The 19,725-nt window shown below is 45.5% G+C and overlaps 1 protein-coding gene across 1 annotated transcript; it reads right to left on the bottom strand.

Annotated features, from left to right (window-relative positions):
- Window positions 1-469: 469 nt before the first annotated feature.
- On the bottom strand, window positions 470-7,038 carry prlhr2b (prolactin releasing hormone receptor 2b). Its single transcript, XM_063211389.1, has 3 exons — window positions 6,778-7,038; window positions 4,525-4,829; window positions 470-1,118 (listed from the first exon to the last, which is right to left on the bottom strand). The coding sequence occupies exons 1-3, from the start codon at window positions 7,015-7,017 to the stop codon at window positions 470-472; spliced, it is 1,194 nt and encodes a 397-aa protein (XP_063067459.1). The 5' UTR covers window positions 7,018-7,038.
- Between the last annotated feature and the right edge of the window lie 12,687 nt (window positions 7,039-19,725).

Raw genomic sequence — 19,725 nt, 5'->3', positions numbered from 1 at the left:
GAAATCCCATCCTGTCCACTCCTGAATAGAATGTCTCCCAATCCTGCCCACTCCCACTCAAAATCAACCCCACTCCCATTTCGTCAAAAACCGAGGCTTTTTTTGTTTGTTTTTTAAAGAAAAAATAAGCGGCATTCCTGCTCCCACACACACACACACACACTTCACAGGACCATGTAATGCTGGCGGTGGTGCAGTGGTCAGTGACGATGCCAGAGGTCTGTATACAATACACACATAGGCCTACAGTACACCCACACACCCCTACATACACAGACACACACACACACACACACACACACACACACACACACACACATATACATACACACACACATGGGACCACGATGGTGGTGACGTGACAGTGGTGCATGGCAATGGACTATGCCAGTGGCAGGCAGGTGAATGTCTTGCACAGCCCGGCACAGAATACACCATCGCCCCCACCCCTAACGCACACAGAGACACTTTATAGGACCCCGCTGGCGGTGGGGTGGCAGTGGTGCGTGCCGACGCCGATGCCGATGCGGCGGCGGCGACAGGCGAACATCTTGCGCAGCTCGGCGCGGAAGCGGTCGTGCAGCCAGGCGTACAGGAAGGGGTTGCAGCTGGCCGAGCTCATGGCGCACAGGTGGCACAGCAGCTGGATGAGCAGGAAGTGGCGCTTGTTGATCAGGTCGATGTCCATGTCGCGCAGCACGTTGAAGACGTGGATGGGCAGCCAGCAGACGCCGAACGCCGCCACCAGCAGCGCCACCAGCCGGAAGGTCTTGCGCTTGCGCCGGCGCTGCGCCTCGGCCTGGTCGCGCGTGCGGTGGCCCGGCGCCACGCAGTTGCGCAGCTTGACAGAGATGCAGAGGTAGGAGACGGCCACGGCCGACAGCGGCAGCACGTAGGTGAGCAGGAAGGTGCCGTAGGCGTAGGCCAGACGCTGCGTCTCCTGGCCCAGCCAGAACTCCTCGCAGATGGTCAGCCGGGCGTCGCGGAACTCCACGTGGTAGGTGTGGGCCACGGCGGGCGCCACCAGGCCGCACGAGGCCAGCCAGATGCCCAGCAGGACGTAGGCGCACGCCGCCACCGAGATGCGCTTCTTCAGCGGGTGCACGGTGGCGTAGTACCTGATTGGAACAACAAAGGAACATTGTAGAAACAAACACAAGCAGGTAATTGGAGTGCTTCTGGGTCTTCACCTTTTTTCCTTGGTGCTCATCAGTTTAGGGGCTCTCAAACTTGGTCCAGGAAGACAGATGCTGAGGCACTCAAGGTTGCATTTTTTTTTACTATGTAATTTGGCTGAAATAAAAAAGTAAAAAAAAATTGCAACCTTGAGTGCCTCAGCATCTGTCTTCCTGGACCCATTGTAGAAACAAAGATGAATGTCTGCACACTGCTCCCGTGTTGCTTTTTTATTTTTTATTTTTTTCAAGTGAGCGCTTTCTGATGAAGAGCGACTAGCTCGAAAGCGCTCACTTGAAAAAAATAAAAAAAGCAACACGGGAGCAGTGTGCGGACATTCATCTTTGTTTCTACAGTATTCTGGCCTTTTGTCATGCACCTGCGTCTTGGATGAGCGCACCACTGACCTACTGACTAATACAAAGGAACATGAAATAGCTAAGCGTCAGGCTAAGAAAAGTAACTTAACCCCTTAAGACACGCCATTATAAATTAGCTGTTACCAGAATGGCAATGATCAAGTCATAATGTATTAGTTAAGGCCCCGTACACTGTCATAGTAGTGTAGTACTATAGTAGTTAACTTTCAATGTCTATTATTACAGTGTGCCACAGGAGGTACAGCGTGCATTAAAGGGACACTGTGTGAGATTTTTTGTTGTTTATTTCCAGAATGCATGCTGCCCATTCACTAATGTTACCTTTTTCCAAGTCTCGAAGAGATTTGAAAGTCGATGATAATCAGGCTAGCGTTCAACCGACATCACATGGATACCGGAAAAGAACTAGCCTGACATGCCATGCAGGGGTGGTCCTTGGGGCGGGCTATTGCCCGAGGCAGGAAACGACAAGGGGGGCGGCACCATTACCAAACTCTGCCCCTGATGCCGTTGCTAAAATTACCAATTAGAGCAATCAACATGTTATTTATGCACTATTACCACACTATTGCAAGATTAACGTGGCATTAGCAGTTTATCAGAAGTTGTTCGCGACTTTTTAAACGATTTTGCTATTTTTTCAGCCAGCCAGATTGCCGGCAGCAAGTAGGCGAATGCCGACGCCGCCGCCATACTTGCAGTATTAGTTTAGTTTAGTTTAGTTTATTTAGTTTAGTTCAGCATGGACCATGCGCAGTAGACATTCTTTACAGAAGTAAAAATATGCCGCCACCGCCGCCATACTTGCAGTATGCATTCTTTTAAATGTGTCTGTAAAGCAAATTGAGTTGCCTATATGAAATACACTAAATAGATTGGCCTCGCCCTGCCTTGCCTCAGAAGAAACAGAGAGCCAATCTTATGCATGGGGAGTGGTTATCATGTACACATTGGCAGTTATAGTGATTCCCATAACAAAATGACATTAAAAGACTTGAGGATTATTGAGAGGATCAAACAAGTGAAAAGAACATATGAAAAGAAAAAAGAAATCCTCTCAATTTCAGCATGCTGCACCGTCATGCCTAATGCTGCCCGTCACTGGTCTAATCCAGAACGAAGCTACGTATGTAACTAGGGCTGGATAAAATAATCGATTTAATCGATAATCGATCGATATCATTTAAAATTCACATAATCGATTCACAGGGCACAAAATCTTTTTTTTTTGGTTCTTTGGTTCTTTTGGTTCTTTGGTTCAGCCCTTTAACATTTTTATATAAAAATAGACAACAGCATCTTTTGGGCAAAATCCTTACACCAAGAATGGAACGGATTGAATTGATTCGGAATGAATCGAATCGAATCGAATTGAATCGTGATTAATCAATTCAAAGCCCTAAGAAACGAAATCCAAATCAATACAGGAACATGACTGCGATACCCAGCCCTATATGTAACTATATTATAGTGTGATTAAAATGAGTTCATTTTCTTAATCGCGCGAATGTTTGTGCAGTTAATTAATCGAAATTAATCGTGTTAAGTCCCAGCCCCAATTTAATTGTTATTTTATTATTTTTCATTGCTGTAAACCTCCCGACACTCTGTAAAACTTGCTGTCGTAAGGACAGACATCATCATTCCAATTAGCTAAAAATTAAAAATCAACTCACTGATGGAATTGAATAATATCACCATAACGTGGAGGAACATATTAAATAACATATTAAACAAGTGATTAAAATTAAAATTAAAATTAAAATTTGGTGTTGATCTGGATCACGATCCGGATCCAGGAAGTTCTTAAAAGATTGTTCACCATTGCGGGATAGGGCGGATTTTTTAACATTCCAGTTTCTAACGCCACAAAGAGCCTATGTAGGCTATATAGCTGTAATTATTGTTAAATTCTTCTTCAGAAAATGGCTCCATATATAAGCAAGGTCATTCTGCAAAGTCCGCCGCTCCAGTTCGGTATGGTATGGGAGGCACAGTACCATACCACTGAGGTAACGTTCAATGGCGCATGAATGATGTTTCTTGTCTTGTATTCGCTTGGCCATTCATAAACCTTCACATTTGACCTTGCCAGAAACACATGAGTCATGAGAAAGATGTTTATCTTCTTTCTCTCGATCCATTCGATGATGAGAAACTATGTCTCCTTTCATTGACTTTAAATTGAGGACTGTGACAGAGCGCAGAACAGCAGTTTTCTCCGCAGCACATGTCTCAATGGTCAGAATGAAATGGACTAAGCCAGGACTGAAATGGACTCCCTTTAAATAAAGTGTGAGTGTATTTCTCCTTTCATTGACTTTGAATTGAGGCCAGACTCTATGTAGGTATGTCCACCTGATCGATAGATAGGCTAGACAAAGACTTTCATATAGAGAGAGGACACAAAAACACTTGAAAGGAGCTCAGCTCTTTCAAATCAACCATTCAGTTTCCGGTAATTCAATTAACTTTCCTCCCTCTATTACCTCCCCCCCCCCCCCCCTCTCTCTCACACACACACACACACACACACACACACACACACCTAACCACTGGCTTCTACTGAATGTGTGAACAAATGTAAGCTAAGGACAGAAAAGTAGTTGTGTGTGTGTGTGTGTGTGTGTGTGTGTGTGTGTGTGTGTGTGTGTGTGTGTGTGTGTGTGTGTGTGTGTGTGTGTGTGTGTGTGTGTGTGTGTGCGCGCGCACGCACGCACACGCTCTGGTATGATGCCATGTTGGTTAGAGAACGAGAGAGAGAGCGAGAGAGAGAGAGCGAGAGAGAGAGAGAGCGAGAGAGAGAGAGAGCGAGAGAGAGAGAGCGAGAGAGAGAGAGAGAGAGAGAGAGAGAGCTATGTGTTTTATGCCAGACTTCCATTTGCCAGACAGAGCCTGTGAGAGAACATTGCTTCAACCTTTAACCCCCTGCTCTCCCCTCCCCTCCCCGCCATCAGCTCACCCTCACCTGTCCACGGCGATGGTCGTGAGCGTGAAGACGGACACGTAGACGGTCACGGGCTGGATGAGGAACACCAGGTAGCACATGTAGCGTCCGAAGACCCAGCCGCGCGGGTTGAAGGCGTACGCCAGCGTGAAGGGCACGCAGGTCACGCACATCAGCATGTCGGAGAAGGCCAGGTTGCCGATCAGGAAGTTGGTGACGTTGTGCATCTTGCGCGTGCGGCAGATGACGTAGAGCAGCAGGTAGTTGCCAAACACGCCCACCAGCACCACCAGGACGTAGCACGGAATGATCAGGGGCTTGAAGACCTGCAGACCAACCAGAGTGTGTATGTAAGAGGATGAGGAGGGGCTTGAAGACCTGCAGACCAACCAGAGTGTGTATGTAAGAGGAGCAGGGGCTTGAAGACCTGCGGACCAACCAGAGTGTGTATGTAAGAGGAGGAGGAGGGGCTTGAAGACCTGCGGACCAATCAGAGTGTGTATGTAAGAGGAGGAGGGGCTTGAAGACCTGCAGACCAACCAGAGTGTGTATGTAAGAGGAGGAGGAGGGGCTTGAAGACCTGCGGACCAACCAGAGTGTGTATGTAAGAGGAGGAGGGGCTTGAAGACCTGCGGACCAACCAGAGTGTGTATGTAAGAGGAGGAGGGACGATCAGGGGCTTGAAGACCTGCAGACCAAAGTCAAAGTCAAAGTCAAAGTCAAAGTCAACTTTAGGTAACACTTTACTTGACGCCGGCGTCATACATATGACATAACAGTGTCATAACAGTGTCATAATAGTGTCATGAACGAGTCATAAACATAATGCCAATGTCATGACACCGTTATGTCATACGTTATGTCATACGTTATGTCATATGGGAAATTCAAGTGGTCAAGGTGCATATACAGAGGTGGACAGGAGTTAAAAACAAAATAAATACATATAATAGACAGATACACAAACCAGAGTCAACTTTTAAAAACAAAGGAGATACGCACGCCGCGCTTCTAAATTGACAATCCGGTGCAACCAGAGCAGGACTAAATAATCTAAAAGAATCTGGTGCCACACGGGTGTCTATTTTCTGCTATTTATTTTTTCAGTGCAGTAAGACTAACGTTTCGACATGCGTCTTCATCAGAGTCCTCCTGAGGCATGTCGAAACGTTAGTCTTAGGCTACTGCACTGAAAAAATAATTAACAGAAAATAGACGCCCGTGTGGCACCAGATTCTTTTCCCTTTGCACTCAAAGACAACTTTATTATCCCAAAAGGGAAATTCAAGTGGTCAAGGTGCATATACAGAGGTGGACAGGAATTAAAAACAAAATAAATACATGTAATAGACAGATACACAAACTTTGGTCAAACAAAACCGAACAAACAGACAAGACGTGCACCTGACCGTGTCGCCACAACGAGCATGCGCCACCCCACACTCCAGAGTGGTGTGTATGTAAGAGGGTGGAAAAGATTGGTGTGGAGACATTTCCGTTGGATCCCACTGTGAACAAATTGGCTGCAAAATTTGTTCATGTATGATCAAACATGGACGATCACCCATTTTTTTTTTTTTTGCAGCCTCAAAAGGTTCCAAACAAACTGTTAGTTTCCATAGCAACCCATAGATAGAGTATCATAGAGGACATAGAGTTGATGAAATCAACTTTTTTGCAAATTTTTAAAGCACTAGATTTCAGTGGACTGTGTAATTACATGACCAAATGGTAACTTGTTTCAGGAAAAAAGCAAAATAGCCAACTTTGTAGAATTAGTACATGTAACCCCAGGTTGACTAACATCTTTGACCAGGCCTGGAACAAAATTGAAAGGGCCATCCTCTCGATGCACACAACCCATCCCCCCCCACCCAACTGCCCCCTGGTCGCCCTCTGCTGACTGGCCTGTGTAACCTACCCATGTTTACACAAACATATGGCAGGTAGAGATGGGTTTACATGGAAGCTTTTAACCCATTGTGTCCTGGAGCGACATATCTGCATTCAGGTTCTTGAGATTCGTGCTGTTTTATAAAAAAATGTATGTAAGAGCTCAATGAATACATTCCAGCCCAGAATGAAGGTTCTAGCTTTTACATGCAACTTATTTCGTGTTTTTATGTGCTTTGGAGGCTGAGATATTTAGGTTTTAATAGGGAGAGGGCACCTTTTCCCAAAAAGGGCTTAGGCTAAAATGGGTTAAGGCTAGCATAAAAGCATGTGTCCAATCAAAGCATTGTCCAACTCTGTTTTCTCTGCGGGGTGTCTGACCTGAAGCAAGGCCACGTCTGCAAACGGGTAGGTGTAGTTGCTGGCGGAGCCGTTGTTGATGCTGCTGCTGCTGCTGCTGGACTGCATGGCCACGTCATAGTTGTATGGTCTGGAGGAGGCGTCGTCATAGTGATATGGATGATGCTGGAGGGTGTGCTGGTCCTGATGCTGTGCCTGGCTGGAGAAGGTTGGTGGTACCAGGAGGCTCAGCGCTCCTCCTCCTCCTCCGCTACCTTCCATGGCTTGACAGACAGGCAGATGGATGCTTCAGCTCAATACTGCTGTGTGGGTCTCAAGAGGATTGCCGTCGGGCTGCTGACACAGAAGGCAAGCAAAGTTTAAAGGGACACTGTGTGAGATTTTTAGTTGTTTATTTCCAGAATTCATGCTGCCCATTCACTAATATTACCTTTTTCATGAATACTTACCAGCACCACAAATTCAGTATTCAGTATGACTGGAAAAATGTTACTTTTCATACATGAAAAGGGGGATCTTCTCCATGGTCCGTGGAATTTCCAAAAATAGCCATTTGTAGCTGCAAAAATGACTGTACTTGGACCATACTAGAAAATATGTGTTTATTACTTAGTAACCCTTCATATATAGATCAAATTTGGCAATAGGCAGTCCAGTTTCAATCAGCAGCATAGTTGCAGTACCTTTTTTGACCATTTGTGTCCCTTTAAGAGCCTGCTGAATAGATAAATTTCAGGTAGAAAAAAAAATCACAACACCGCGGTATATTAGCAAAGTATAAGCAATGTTCTGGCTTGCGTAATGAAGATGTTTCAGGAAATCTCAGTCCATTAATAAGAAGTTAATGTGCCACTGAGGACAATGACTCATCTTGATGATGAATCACATCAAATGTTCATATATTTCAATTACCGTTTAACCTAATCCTTTTCAATGCCATTTTGCCTCCTGCAGTTATACTGCTTTTAGGATCTTAAATTAGTCTTAGCAAACAACCTAAGCCTGGCTGCTTACACTTTGGCAAATCAAAGGATTTTTTTACCGTGCAAATGGCTGGGATGATTACAGACCAGCCAAAGGAAACCTAACCAGCATCCAAACAGTCACATTCTGAACATAGTCACCCATTTTAAAAAAACATTTCTACATTGACTTTGAGGCAATGACTCTATAAGCAGCCACTGTACTGGCTGATCCAGGCAATCCAGTATGAAGTTCTGTGGTGATTCAACATTATTATTATCTACGATTATTATGGGAAAATGTCACCATTGTACTGTGGCCTTGAGTTGACAATGGCAATGTGTGGCTTACTGTAATGACTCATTGACATCAATCACAACCTTCACTTCACAGCACAGAACACAAGAGTGAAATCATCAACATTTCTTTCCATCACTCTGTGATTGGTTCTCTGGTTGCTATACGGACTAAATGCCATTAGCAGGGAATGGAGTATGTGCTGGGGTGAGTGCAGGGCTGGGCTGGAGGAGAAATAGGGCCCAGGCACTTTTGGCTTAAAGGGGCCCCTCATAATTAGCGATGCAGAACTGACTCACTGGTGGGCCCCGCACCGTCGTGGGCCCCTATTTTCAGAAATATATATATGTAGGCCTCTATTTTTTTACATTTCTGAAAATAGGGGCCCACGAGGGTGCGGGGCCCACCGGGAAATGCCCGCTATGCCAGATGGCCAGTCCAGCACTGGATGAGTGATGTCCTTGCAGATGAGGGGCATCGTGAAAACGGCTCAGATGGACAGATTACCATGGTAGCTTCTTAGTGCAAATGGGGTCGTCGGTAGGTCTGTTCCTCATTGGCTGAAAATACTCAACTAGGCTACATAACAACATTGCTATGAAAAAAGGTACACTGAGCAGGAAATGGTCAAAAAAGGTACTGCAACTATGCTGCTCATTGAAAATGGGTTGCCTATTGCCAAATTTGACCTTTTCATGAAAGTTTACTTAGTAATAAACTAATATTTTCTAGTATGGCCCAAGTACAGTCCGTTTTGCAGCTAAAAATGGCTATTTCTGGAAATTCAAAATGCCGGACCATGGAGAAGATCCCCCTTTTCATGTATGAAAAGTGCAATTTTTCCTGTCTTAATGAATACTTTGAATTTGATGGTGGTGGTAATTATTCATGAAAAAGGTAACATTACTGAATGGGTAGCATGAATTCTGGAAATAAACAACTAACAATCTCACAGTGTCCCTTTAAGTAACAGATTAAAGACATAGCCATTACAATTTTGGTGACAGTAAGGTTATAACACTACGCTAAGGGGTTAAGGTGGCCAAGTTTTATGATTATCTCTCTCTGTGAAAGAGCAATGAAACAGTAATTAATTGGGAGCAATATCATTTTAAAGGATAGGCTATTGCCAAGCCTGACCTTCAGTATGTTTCCACTCAATCCTCATTTCCATCTATGAGTCTATCTGAGTCTATCTGAGCTAGATATCTGGGAACAAAATTATACTTGACAACATGGTCAATCAACGAATGGGGGGAGGTGGGGGAGGGGAGAGGGTGAAAGATAGGATACTTCCAGTAGTGTAGTAGTGTAATATGTGTGTGTGTGTGTGTGTGTGTGTGGCGGGGGGGGGGTGGGGGGGGGGGGGGGCTGGGTGTAGGAGGGAAGTGCCAGTGGTGTAGTGGGGGGGGGGCATTGCCAGGGGGTTGGGGGGGGATGCCAGTGTTGTAGTAGCACATTCTGGGCTCAACCCGCCCTGGACTCTTGCCAGAGCCGCGTGTTTCCACTCACGTTTGCGCGTTAGCTATACTGGAAAAAAAACTGCTGCATTTCAGCCGTACTCAAAGTGTTACAACATTGATCCCTTTTGGGTGTCTTAATAATCCGCATTAGTGGTGTTTAACACTGTGAACCAGAGGGCCCTAATGCATCTAGACACCTAGGCTGTCTCAATAGACACCTAATCCTGCTTGAGTGCGGAGCGTTAGCGTTAGCCTCCTCCAACAGCTGGATCAATTAGCCAAATTAGCTCCCTGGTTAACTGATGGATGGATGGATGGATCAATGGATGGAAATGTTTTATAATTCCCCTTAATCACATCAGCACAAATGGGGCTCATTTACCTAATGGAAGGAATGCACATGCCGGCAGGAAGGCATGCACACGCGCACGCACACACACACACACACACACACACACACACACACACACACACACACACACACACACACACACACGTGCACCCGCACGCATGCACACACGCACACACACGCACACACACACATACAAACACACACACACGCACACTCTCTCTCCCTCTTTCTCTTGCTTTCACTGACACACACACACACACACACACACACACACACACACACACACACACACACACACACGGCATCATAAATTCCTGCAGTGTACAAAGTGTTCGATCAGAGCTGAAGACAGACGGCCTCTGCTAGTCAGCAGTCATTTATGGAGAAGGCTGATGACCAGTGTTGCCAGATGTGACTGACCAAATCCCGCCCAAAAGCTTCTCAAAAACCGCCAAAATGCGTTGAATTACGCCCAAATTCAACAAATTACATTGACTTCTATGGGCCCAAAATGGCTTAAAAAATCGCCAAATGGCCAATTTTTCCGAAAAAATTATTCACGAAAAAAATAACTTTAATTTTCGTGAAAAGTGCAATTTTTCCTATCTTAATGAATACTTAGAATTTGATGGTGGTGGTAAGTATTCATAAAAATGCAACATTATTGAATGGGAAGCATGAATTCTGGAAACAAACAACTAAAAATCTCACACAGTGTCCCTTTAAATCAAATATCTGTGTTCAATTAACACTGTTTTTTTTACTATGAAGAATGCTCTGTTCATCTCCACAACACGCATATACATGAGAACAAAATAGAGTGCTGTTACATTATCGCTGTTTTCCCCTCTGTTAACTTCACAGCATGTGTGGTGAAAATGCATAAGGTGCATTTGAATAAGGTATAAAAGCTTTTTTTTTAATTATCCCTTCAGCCAAATCCATCAATACATCATTGCCCAAGACGTTTTTGAATGAAGTGATTCCACCGGAATGGCAACAACAAAAACATTCATGCACAAAAATGAGAGACATCACTGATTCCCCAACTTTTCCTAGTTGACTTCTATCAAGTAAAATAATCGAAAAGAGGAGGCTATTTAACATGAGATAGGCACGTGACTCTCTGAACTCCGTGGTTTACATCGCACAATATTCAACGATTATTTATGTCAGTTTTGGTGGAGCTGGCAGAAGTGAACACACCTGCAAGCGTTTTACTTGCAACGTGAAACATGAGAGCATGTTAACCTGCAAACTAAACCACCACCATCAAAACACCATGCAATGATGCTCAATCAATCGATTGCATGGACCATGTGTCGCCAATTCATTAAAAATATAGGCTACAAATAATCTGAGAGACATCCATTTTGCACAGGAAATTAGTTCATTACCAATTACATTACCTGCTAATGCCCATCACTTCGTCCAGCTGAGCTGAAAGACCGCTGCTCGACTTGACTGACGTGCGCACACTATCTCCGGAGTGGCAAATTGAAGCACGGAGCGCGAAGCACGGAGCGCGTCTCTTTATTCCAGCGCGCGGTACTCACTGCTTTTAAAGTGAGTGCTCAGGGAAAGGGAAAGAGAAAGAACGTCAGAGACAACTAGGGGTGTGTGTGTGTAGTAGTAGCCTGTGTGTGTGTGTGTGTGTGTGTGTGTGTGTGTGTGTGTGTGTGTGTGTGTGTGTGTGTGTGTGTGTGTGTGTGTGTGTGTGTGTGTGTGTGTGTGTGTGTGTGTGTGTGTGTGTGCGTGTGTTTTGGGGGGCAGTGAGATCTATTAGTCTCAATTACGCATGGATTTTATTTTACACAATTTAACTCAATTTCTCTATTCTACATTTTGATGATTCCAATTCCATCACATCCCTGAAAAAGGCAACATCTCCTTGACAGGTCAAGCAATATAAAGGCAAGTGTCCTCAAAGCCTCTCTGATGTAGGCTATGCTGAGCCTAAAGGCGGATTCATACTTCACGTAACAGGCCCGTAGCCAGGGGGGATTCGAGGGGTTTGTTCGAACCCCCCCACCCCAACTACGTTGCATCCCCACTTTGACTGGAAGGCCATTTCATCCCCCTCATTAAAATAAGCACTTGAAATAAAATAGTAAACGTTTGCCTGGTCCAAAATGCAGCTATGTGGGGAGATAGCTCAATTGAAGCAATTCATGTCCATTTATGTTAAGAATGGGGAGCAACAGACAAACAATTAAGGACAGCAACAGACTCACAGCAAACTCATAATTAATAAAATATGTCTATATTAAAATATTTGGAGTGTGCTTGTGTATTTGAGGGACATTGGAGTAGGGAGCCAAATGAAGTCCATTTTCGGGGGGAAAAGATCCCCCCCCTACCACAATGCTGGCTACGGGCCTGCGTAACTGGTGCTAACCACATTCATACCTCCCTCGCGACGATGGCGTGCGCTCAAAATGACGTCACGCGCCCCTCCGCAAGCTGCCGCGGCGCGAGGTCATGTAATGGTGTAATGTAAAAGGTGTAATGCCTGCTCTGGCACTGCAGGTCTTTTGTACTTGTTCTGTTCTCCCCTGCAGGGCTCACTGGATTGATGCAAATAAAACAAGAAATATGAAACCCAATTATATCCATGTTGGCCTTGAGGTCTGGGTTGTAGGCTACTACCTGAGAATGCCCAGGTCTCTCGACCATGTGTTAGTGCAAGGAAAAGGCTGTATACAACTTCATCATATCATATATCATACATTATTACATTACATTACATTACATTGCACTTAGCTGACGCTTTCATTTATTCAAAGCGACTTACAGTTATTATTTTTCAGGGTATTGGTTACAGTCCCTGGAGCAATGTGGGGTTAGGTGCCTTGCTCAAGGGCACCTCAGCCTTGGATGGAGATGTAGGCAGAGTTTTGGTAGGATTAGCACCTGCAACCCCAAGATAGAAAGACCAACTCTCTAACCACCAAGCCACGGCTACCCCATCATACATCATATACAACTATTCTATTCTTATATATGACACATACCATTCCATTAAATGTTCTTCATATTTACAAACTAAGACACTCATTTGTACTGCGGCAATATTACCTGTAGGCCTATATAGAAAGTGTATGAGTGCTTTATGGCTAGCACAAGCAGTGTTTCTCAACGGGGAAAACCACTGACCTAATTCTATTGGTTTTATATATATTATTTATCTTTTCCCTATGGGTGACCTTCAAGCAAGTCAAATAGCCTACAGCTACACCATGCCTTTGCTCCTTGGTAATTCCTTAACGTATGCACACGTGTGTGTGTGTGTGTGTGTGTGTGTGTGTGTGTGTGTGTGTGTGTGTGTGTGTGTGTGTGTGTGTGTGTGTGTGTGTGTGTGTGTCTGTCTGTCTGTCTGTCTGTCTGTCTGTCTGTCTGTCTGTCTGTCTGTGTGTCTGTGTGAATGTAAGATATTTAATTTATTAATATAATTCATGTTTACTATATAATTCATATAGCCTGCTATGTTTACAGAATAATCAACGCAAAAATGCCACAGCCACGTATGTCTGATGTTTGGGCCAGCAGTGGTTAGGGAAGCCAACTCTGGGCCCGGGACAACTGACCCCTTTATCTCCCTTTCAGCTTCCCTGGCTGTGTGTGTGTGTGTGTGTGTGTGTGTGTGTGTGTGTGTGTGTGTGTGTGTGTGTGTGTGTGTGTGTGTGTGTGTGTGTGTGTGTGTGTGTGTGTGTGTGTTAGTGTGTGTGTGTGTGTGTGTGTGTGTGTGTGTGTGTGTGTGTGTGCACGTGTGCAAGAGACGTTTATCACCAGAAGTAATTCAAATGACACAGGGCAGTGGTGGAAGTGGGATTCAGGACGCAGCGGAAAAATGGACATAGGAAAAGAGAGAGAGAGAGCGAGAAAGAAATACAGAAATAAGGAGATAGAGAGACAGAGAGATGGCGATGGAACGCAGAGAGAAAGAGGATGGACGTGTGTGATGGTGAGTTGTGTGGTATGTGTGTGCAGGGCCCCTGACAGCTTTGGATGGTCCCGGGACAATGGCATCAGAATGGCTCCTCCTCCCCATCCAATACATTTGAATGGGGACCAAATGCTGGGCCCACCCTCCCCCTTGGCCCGGGACAACTAGCCCCTTCTGTCCCCCTCCCTGTCTTTTTCAACTTTATTTGACAGGACAGTGTGAGAGGTGGACAGGAAGCGAATTGGAATAGAGATGGGGAGGGGTCGGCAAAGGACCCGGGCCGGGAATCGAACCCGGGTCAGCCGCATGGCAGGTGAGTGCCCTACCGGTTGGCCACGGCAGGGCCGTGATGATGATGAACCTTTAGTAGCAGAATTGGAAACTGGGTCAGGGTGCAAGGGACACTTCCTGATTTTGGGAGTTAGTCCCGGGCGGAGGTGGGGTGAGGCTGAGTGTGAGGGCGAAGGGTGAGAGTGACCGCAGAAATACACCTACTGCGACAAGAGCGAGGCTAGCGACGGAAGTAATTGACTTTGTATTGAGTCGCGCGACAAAAGCGAATCTGGAGACTATAGCGATTTGCGCGACGAGCGCGACAGTTTGAAGTTGAAATCCTTTCAACTTTCTATGACGCGGTTCGGCGACAAGCCGCGACAGCCAATGACTGTATAGAGGTCAGTGACCACAGCCAATGGGAATGCTTGAATGCTTTGCCTTCTGCCTGTACGGACATACTCTAGTCTCTTCAATCGCTCGTATCGCTTGCTGCTGCACTCTGTCGCTTGAATCGCATCGCGCCTGGTCTATTCGCACGGTGAGGGGGTGGAGGGGGATGTGCAACACCACCATCACCATCACCCTGGGGACCCAAAGAGCCCGGTCCTGGGAAGTGGTGACCACCAGAGCTCAGTGGAACCTTTCTCTTTCTCTGTCTCCCTCCTTCTCATTCTCATTCTCATTCTCTCTCTCTCTCTCTCTCTCTCTCTCTCTCTCTCTCTCTCTCTTTCTTTCTCTGCCTCTCTCATTCTCATCCTTCTCTCTCTCTCTCTCTCTCTCTCTCTCTCTCTCTCTCTCTCTCTCTCTCTCTCTCTCTCTCTTTCCCCTGTTCTGTTTCTCTCCCTTACGCCAACTGCTCCCTCTCTCTCTTCTTTCCCTTTCTTTTTCTGTGTTGTTCACCCTTTTCTCTCTGTCTCTTTTTCCTCCCCTCTCTCTAACACTCTGTTCCTCTGCACTCTCTATCTTCATCCATCTCTCTCTCTCTCCACCTCTCCATTTCTAATTTTCCACCTCTCTCTCTTTCCTTATCTCTCTCCGCCTCCCCATCTTTTATCTCCTCCCTTTCCCTTTTTTCTGTCTTTCTCCCTGTGTCCCATTTTCTCATGCTCACCCCTTCTGCCCTGCTCTCTCGCCCCTTCTTGCTTTCCTCCCTTCCGCCCCCCAGTGTCACTCTCTCCTCTCTTGTCTCCACTGCCCCACCCCGCCATTTCAGTCCGTTTCTGCAGTCTTGGCTCACACGAGCGCTCTGTTCCGGCACAGGCCTGCGCTCTCTCTCTCTCGCTGTCCCCCCCCTAAAAATGGCTATTTTTGGAAATTCAAAATGGCGGACCATGGAGAAGATCCCCCTTTTCATGTATGAAAAGTGCAATTTTTCCAGTCATAATGAAAACTTTGAATTTGATGGTGGTGGTAAGTATTCATGAAAAAGGTAACATTAGTGAATGGGCAGCATGAATTCGGGAAATAAACAACTAAAAATCTCACACAGTGTCCCTTTAAATAATAATAATAATAATAACAAAAGTGGAAGCTGCTCTGAGGGCTGCTCTTCCCAGAGAGCCTGCATGAGCCACAGTGGTGCTGGTGGGAAGGCCATGTTGCGGCTTCCTCTCGGCATGTGACCTGACCTGCAGGGGAAGGGGACACAAAGGGGTCTCTCCGGGGGGCGTATCTTTTATTAGTGTGGTCCCCTCTTGATATACCGTGATGACAGAGCTAAATGAGGATGGGACTGTCCTGGGATGGAGCACAGGCCAAAGCACGAGACAGGGTTCAGTGGCAGTGCATGATTGCAGCCTTATGTCCCCAGCCAGGACAAAGAGGATAGCTCAGGGGTGTCAAACTCAAATTGACTGAGGGCCAGAATCACAATCTGTAACAAAGTCACGGGCCGAGATTATTTTTTTATTATTTTTTTAAAGACTAAAAGTGTGCGTATATGCACTTCATACTCATAGTTTCACACACACACTCTTTCCCATCATACTGTATATTATAGTTCAGATGTGTCTGCACATCCTGTGACACACCAAATGTCATTTTCAAGTCTTGTTACGCTGTACATTAATGATGCACTGTATGAGGGCCAAGTGTAATACAAATTTGAAATGATCTCGTGGGCCGAATAAAATGGCTCCGCGGGCCAGATTTGGCCCCCGGGCCTGAGTTTGACACCCCTGGGACAGCTGAACTAACTGACCTCTCGATATACAGTGAGTCAATAGCCAGGGGGACTTTAAAGGAGACTCTTTTTGCATTCCCTTTGCCTGTGGGAAGGTCAGGACTTTTTACCGTACCATACAGTATATGAGGTAGGCGAGTGCCCTCTCGATATGAAGCCAATAGCCAGGGGAATTTAAAGGGGAGTCTTTTCTCCCCCTCATTTTTCTCTGATTGTGGGAAGGTCAGTGCTTTATTTTTACAGTATAGTATATGCTCGTTGAAGTACAGTCCTATACGTTGCGGAAAAACCATCAGACGCTCACAGCCAATAGCCAGGGGACTTTACAGGGGCATTGACATTGACAGCTGAGCTCGTCTGTTGTATTTCTTATCCCATTTGTGTGTGTGTGTGTGTGTGTGTGTGTGTGTGTGTGTGTGTGTGTGTGTGTGTGTGTGTGTGTGTGTGTGTGTGTGTGTGTGTGTGTGTGTGTGTGTGTGTGTGTGTGTGTGTGTGTGTGTGTGTGTTGGGTATTTCAGGTTGTCGAAGGAAAACGGTTGGAGGGAATATCACAGTCTGAGCGTCAGTCATATTTTGAACAAATCGCCTCGTCTGATACGCCTGGTGTGTGTGTGTGTGTGTGTGTGTGTGAGAGAGAGAGAGAGAGAGAGAGAGAGAGAGAGAGAGAGAGAGAGAGAGAGAGAGAGAGAGAGAGAGAGAGAAGAGAGGGAGGAGAGAGGAGAGGAGAGGAGAGCGAAAGAGAGAGAGAGAGAGAGAGAGAGAGAGAGAGAGAGAGAGAGAGAGAGAGAGAGAGAGAGAGAGAGAGAGAGATGCTCACAACATTTATTGGATCATTCATTTGGTTCATAATGAAATTATATGAACTTATTGTGGAATCAAATAAAGTCCTATGAAATCACACTGAGAGCTGTGAAGCCACTCAAGATACCACAAGATAAAAGACAACTGTTGAATTATATACGTGTATAAATAACTAAAACAGTGCTGTTGTTACGGTGGCCTTCAAGACATGAAAGGCAGTCTTTAGATCATGGTGAATGCCCCACTTTGAGAAAGACTGCTTCAGATCGTGGTGAATGGAATACGCTCGTGAGAGGAACAGCAGCGTCGTGGGGTTTGAGTGATGAAACAAAGCCTCGGACTGACAGGGCAAACACAAAGGTTGCGTCACGTGCAGATGTGTGGAGTGACACTGATATGGTGGATGGGAATTCTCTTGTCCCAGTTAATTAAGTCCTGCCCGCAGTGGCAGGGAAGTCGACAGCGGTTGGCGTGGGGGGTGGGGGTGCCCGAAGGGTCAGTTGTCTCGGGCCCCCAGAGAATTGGGTCCTGATTACATAAGTGTGACATTGTGATATTGTGAGAATTTTCCACCCCTATCATACTCTGTACGCTGCCTACTTCTACATACTATACTATATCATAGATGTATCCATTAACACTTGTTCCAGGTCATGTTAAGATTGTCTACCTTAACTGACAGAGTATGTTTTCTGCATTGGTCTATCCAAACTCACAGAATGTCTTTTTGAACAATTACCTTTTTTACATTTATTATCTTTACTATTTTATTTTATTTTATTTTCCCCTCCCTGACTATTCCTGTTATTTCTGTCTTGAAATGTCCATGTGGGCATTTGTGTATTGTGTATTTATGTAAGCTACTGGATACCTGAATTTCCCCCTGGGGATCAATAAAGTTACTCTACTCTACGTACTCTACTCTAAGTTGTATGCATTGGGGAGGGGGGGGGTGTGTGGGACTTTCTTATGGGATAAGGAATATAACACACAAGCCCAACTGTCAGTGTGGATTAAAGAATGACATTGTATGCATTGAGGAGGGGAGCCTTTTCAGATGATTTTGTCAGTCAGTGGCCCTGATGCACTGCCATACCACACACACACACACACACACACACACACACACACACACACACACACACACACACACACACACACACACACACACACACACACACACACACACACACACACACACACACAAATGGGATAAGAAATACAACAGACGAGCTCAGCTGTCAATGTGGATGAAAGAATGTCCTTGACAAATATTCAAGGGTATGACTGCATGGAGTAGCTCTATTAATGTTAAACACACACACACACACACACACACACACACACACACACACACACACACACACACACACACACACACACACACACACACACACACACACACACACACACACACACACACACACACAGGGGCGCTGATAAAAAAATTGGGCCCCATGAAAGATTCAAATTTTGGGCCCCCAAAATGACAAATTATGTTATCAGCATCCTTCCAGGGCCCTGTCAAAGCTGTCGGGCCCTTAGAATCTGTAACACCTTACCCCCCCTCGCGGCACCCATGCACACACACACACACACACACACACACACACACACACACACGCACGCCTGCACACACACACACACACACACACACACACACACACACACACACACACACACACACACACACACACACACACACACACACACACACACACACACACACACACACACACAAACACACATGTGCATGCGCACACACACACACACACACGCACGCACGCACGCACGCACGCACGCACGCACGCACGCACGCACGCACGCACGCACGCACGCACACACACACACACACACACACACAGAGTTTTGAAGTATTGTTTGACATATCATTCCATAGTTCTATTCCATTGCATTGTATCCCAAAACCAGTGGAAACAGAAGAAAACACAACATAGCAATCTTCCGTTTTTCTCCCATCTAGTGGTGATCTTGTATATCACAATGAGAAATGCCACAGCTTCAGTATATATGACGAGATATATCCAAAATGAGATATATCCATTTTATAGAATGTTGGGAAATTGACATTTTTGTATTGGGCTTTCCATTGAATTGCATTGCAAAATGCATTTTATAGAGGTTTTAAAAAGTATGTTCTGAAAACATTTGAATTGCAAGACTTCACACATAAATTATACTGTAGGACTTCGTAACAGTCAATTCCAATATTAAAATGCAAAAAGTCAAAAATGATGGATATTGCGTTTTGGAAAAGAGCTCTTCATATTTTCTGTGCTGTTACTGCATGTTGTTGATGCCTACATAGAGTAATGTCAACATACAGCAGTGGTGCCAGAGAATCGTAAATGAGAGTGACATAAAGCAGGCGGGTTCTTTTCCGGTATCCACTTTACGTCGGGTGAACGCCCCTTTAGGAGACCTTCGATTAGGAGACCTTCGGAGTCTTGAGGTAGAGAATAAATGGAGTCCCCTTAGCACTGTAGATGGCGGTAGCGCACGTCTTGTGCAAACACCACGAAAAGAGAAGAAGAAGGAGGGACAACGCCCCCTTAGGAGACCAAATTTTGAGCACACGCTTTTGCAGTGAGTGGGCGTGTTTCGATTCTTCTTTATTATATATCCAACCTCTTTGGTGGTGCAACTTGACCCTTGACCTCACCAACTG

This window comes from Engraulis encrasicolus, chromosome 11 (assembly GCF_034702125.1).
Source record: "Engraulis encrasicolus isolate BLACKSEA-1 chromosome 11, IST_EnEncr_1.0, whole genome shotgun sequence".
NCBI lineage: Eukaryota > Metazoa > Chordata > Actinopteri > Clupeiformes > Engraulidae > Engraulis > Engraulis encrasicolus.
The sequence above is the reverse complement of the archived record's forward strand: the minus strand, read 5'-3'. Positions and strand labels throughout refer to the sequence as shown.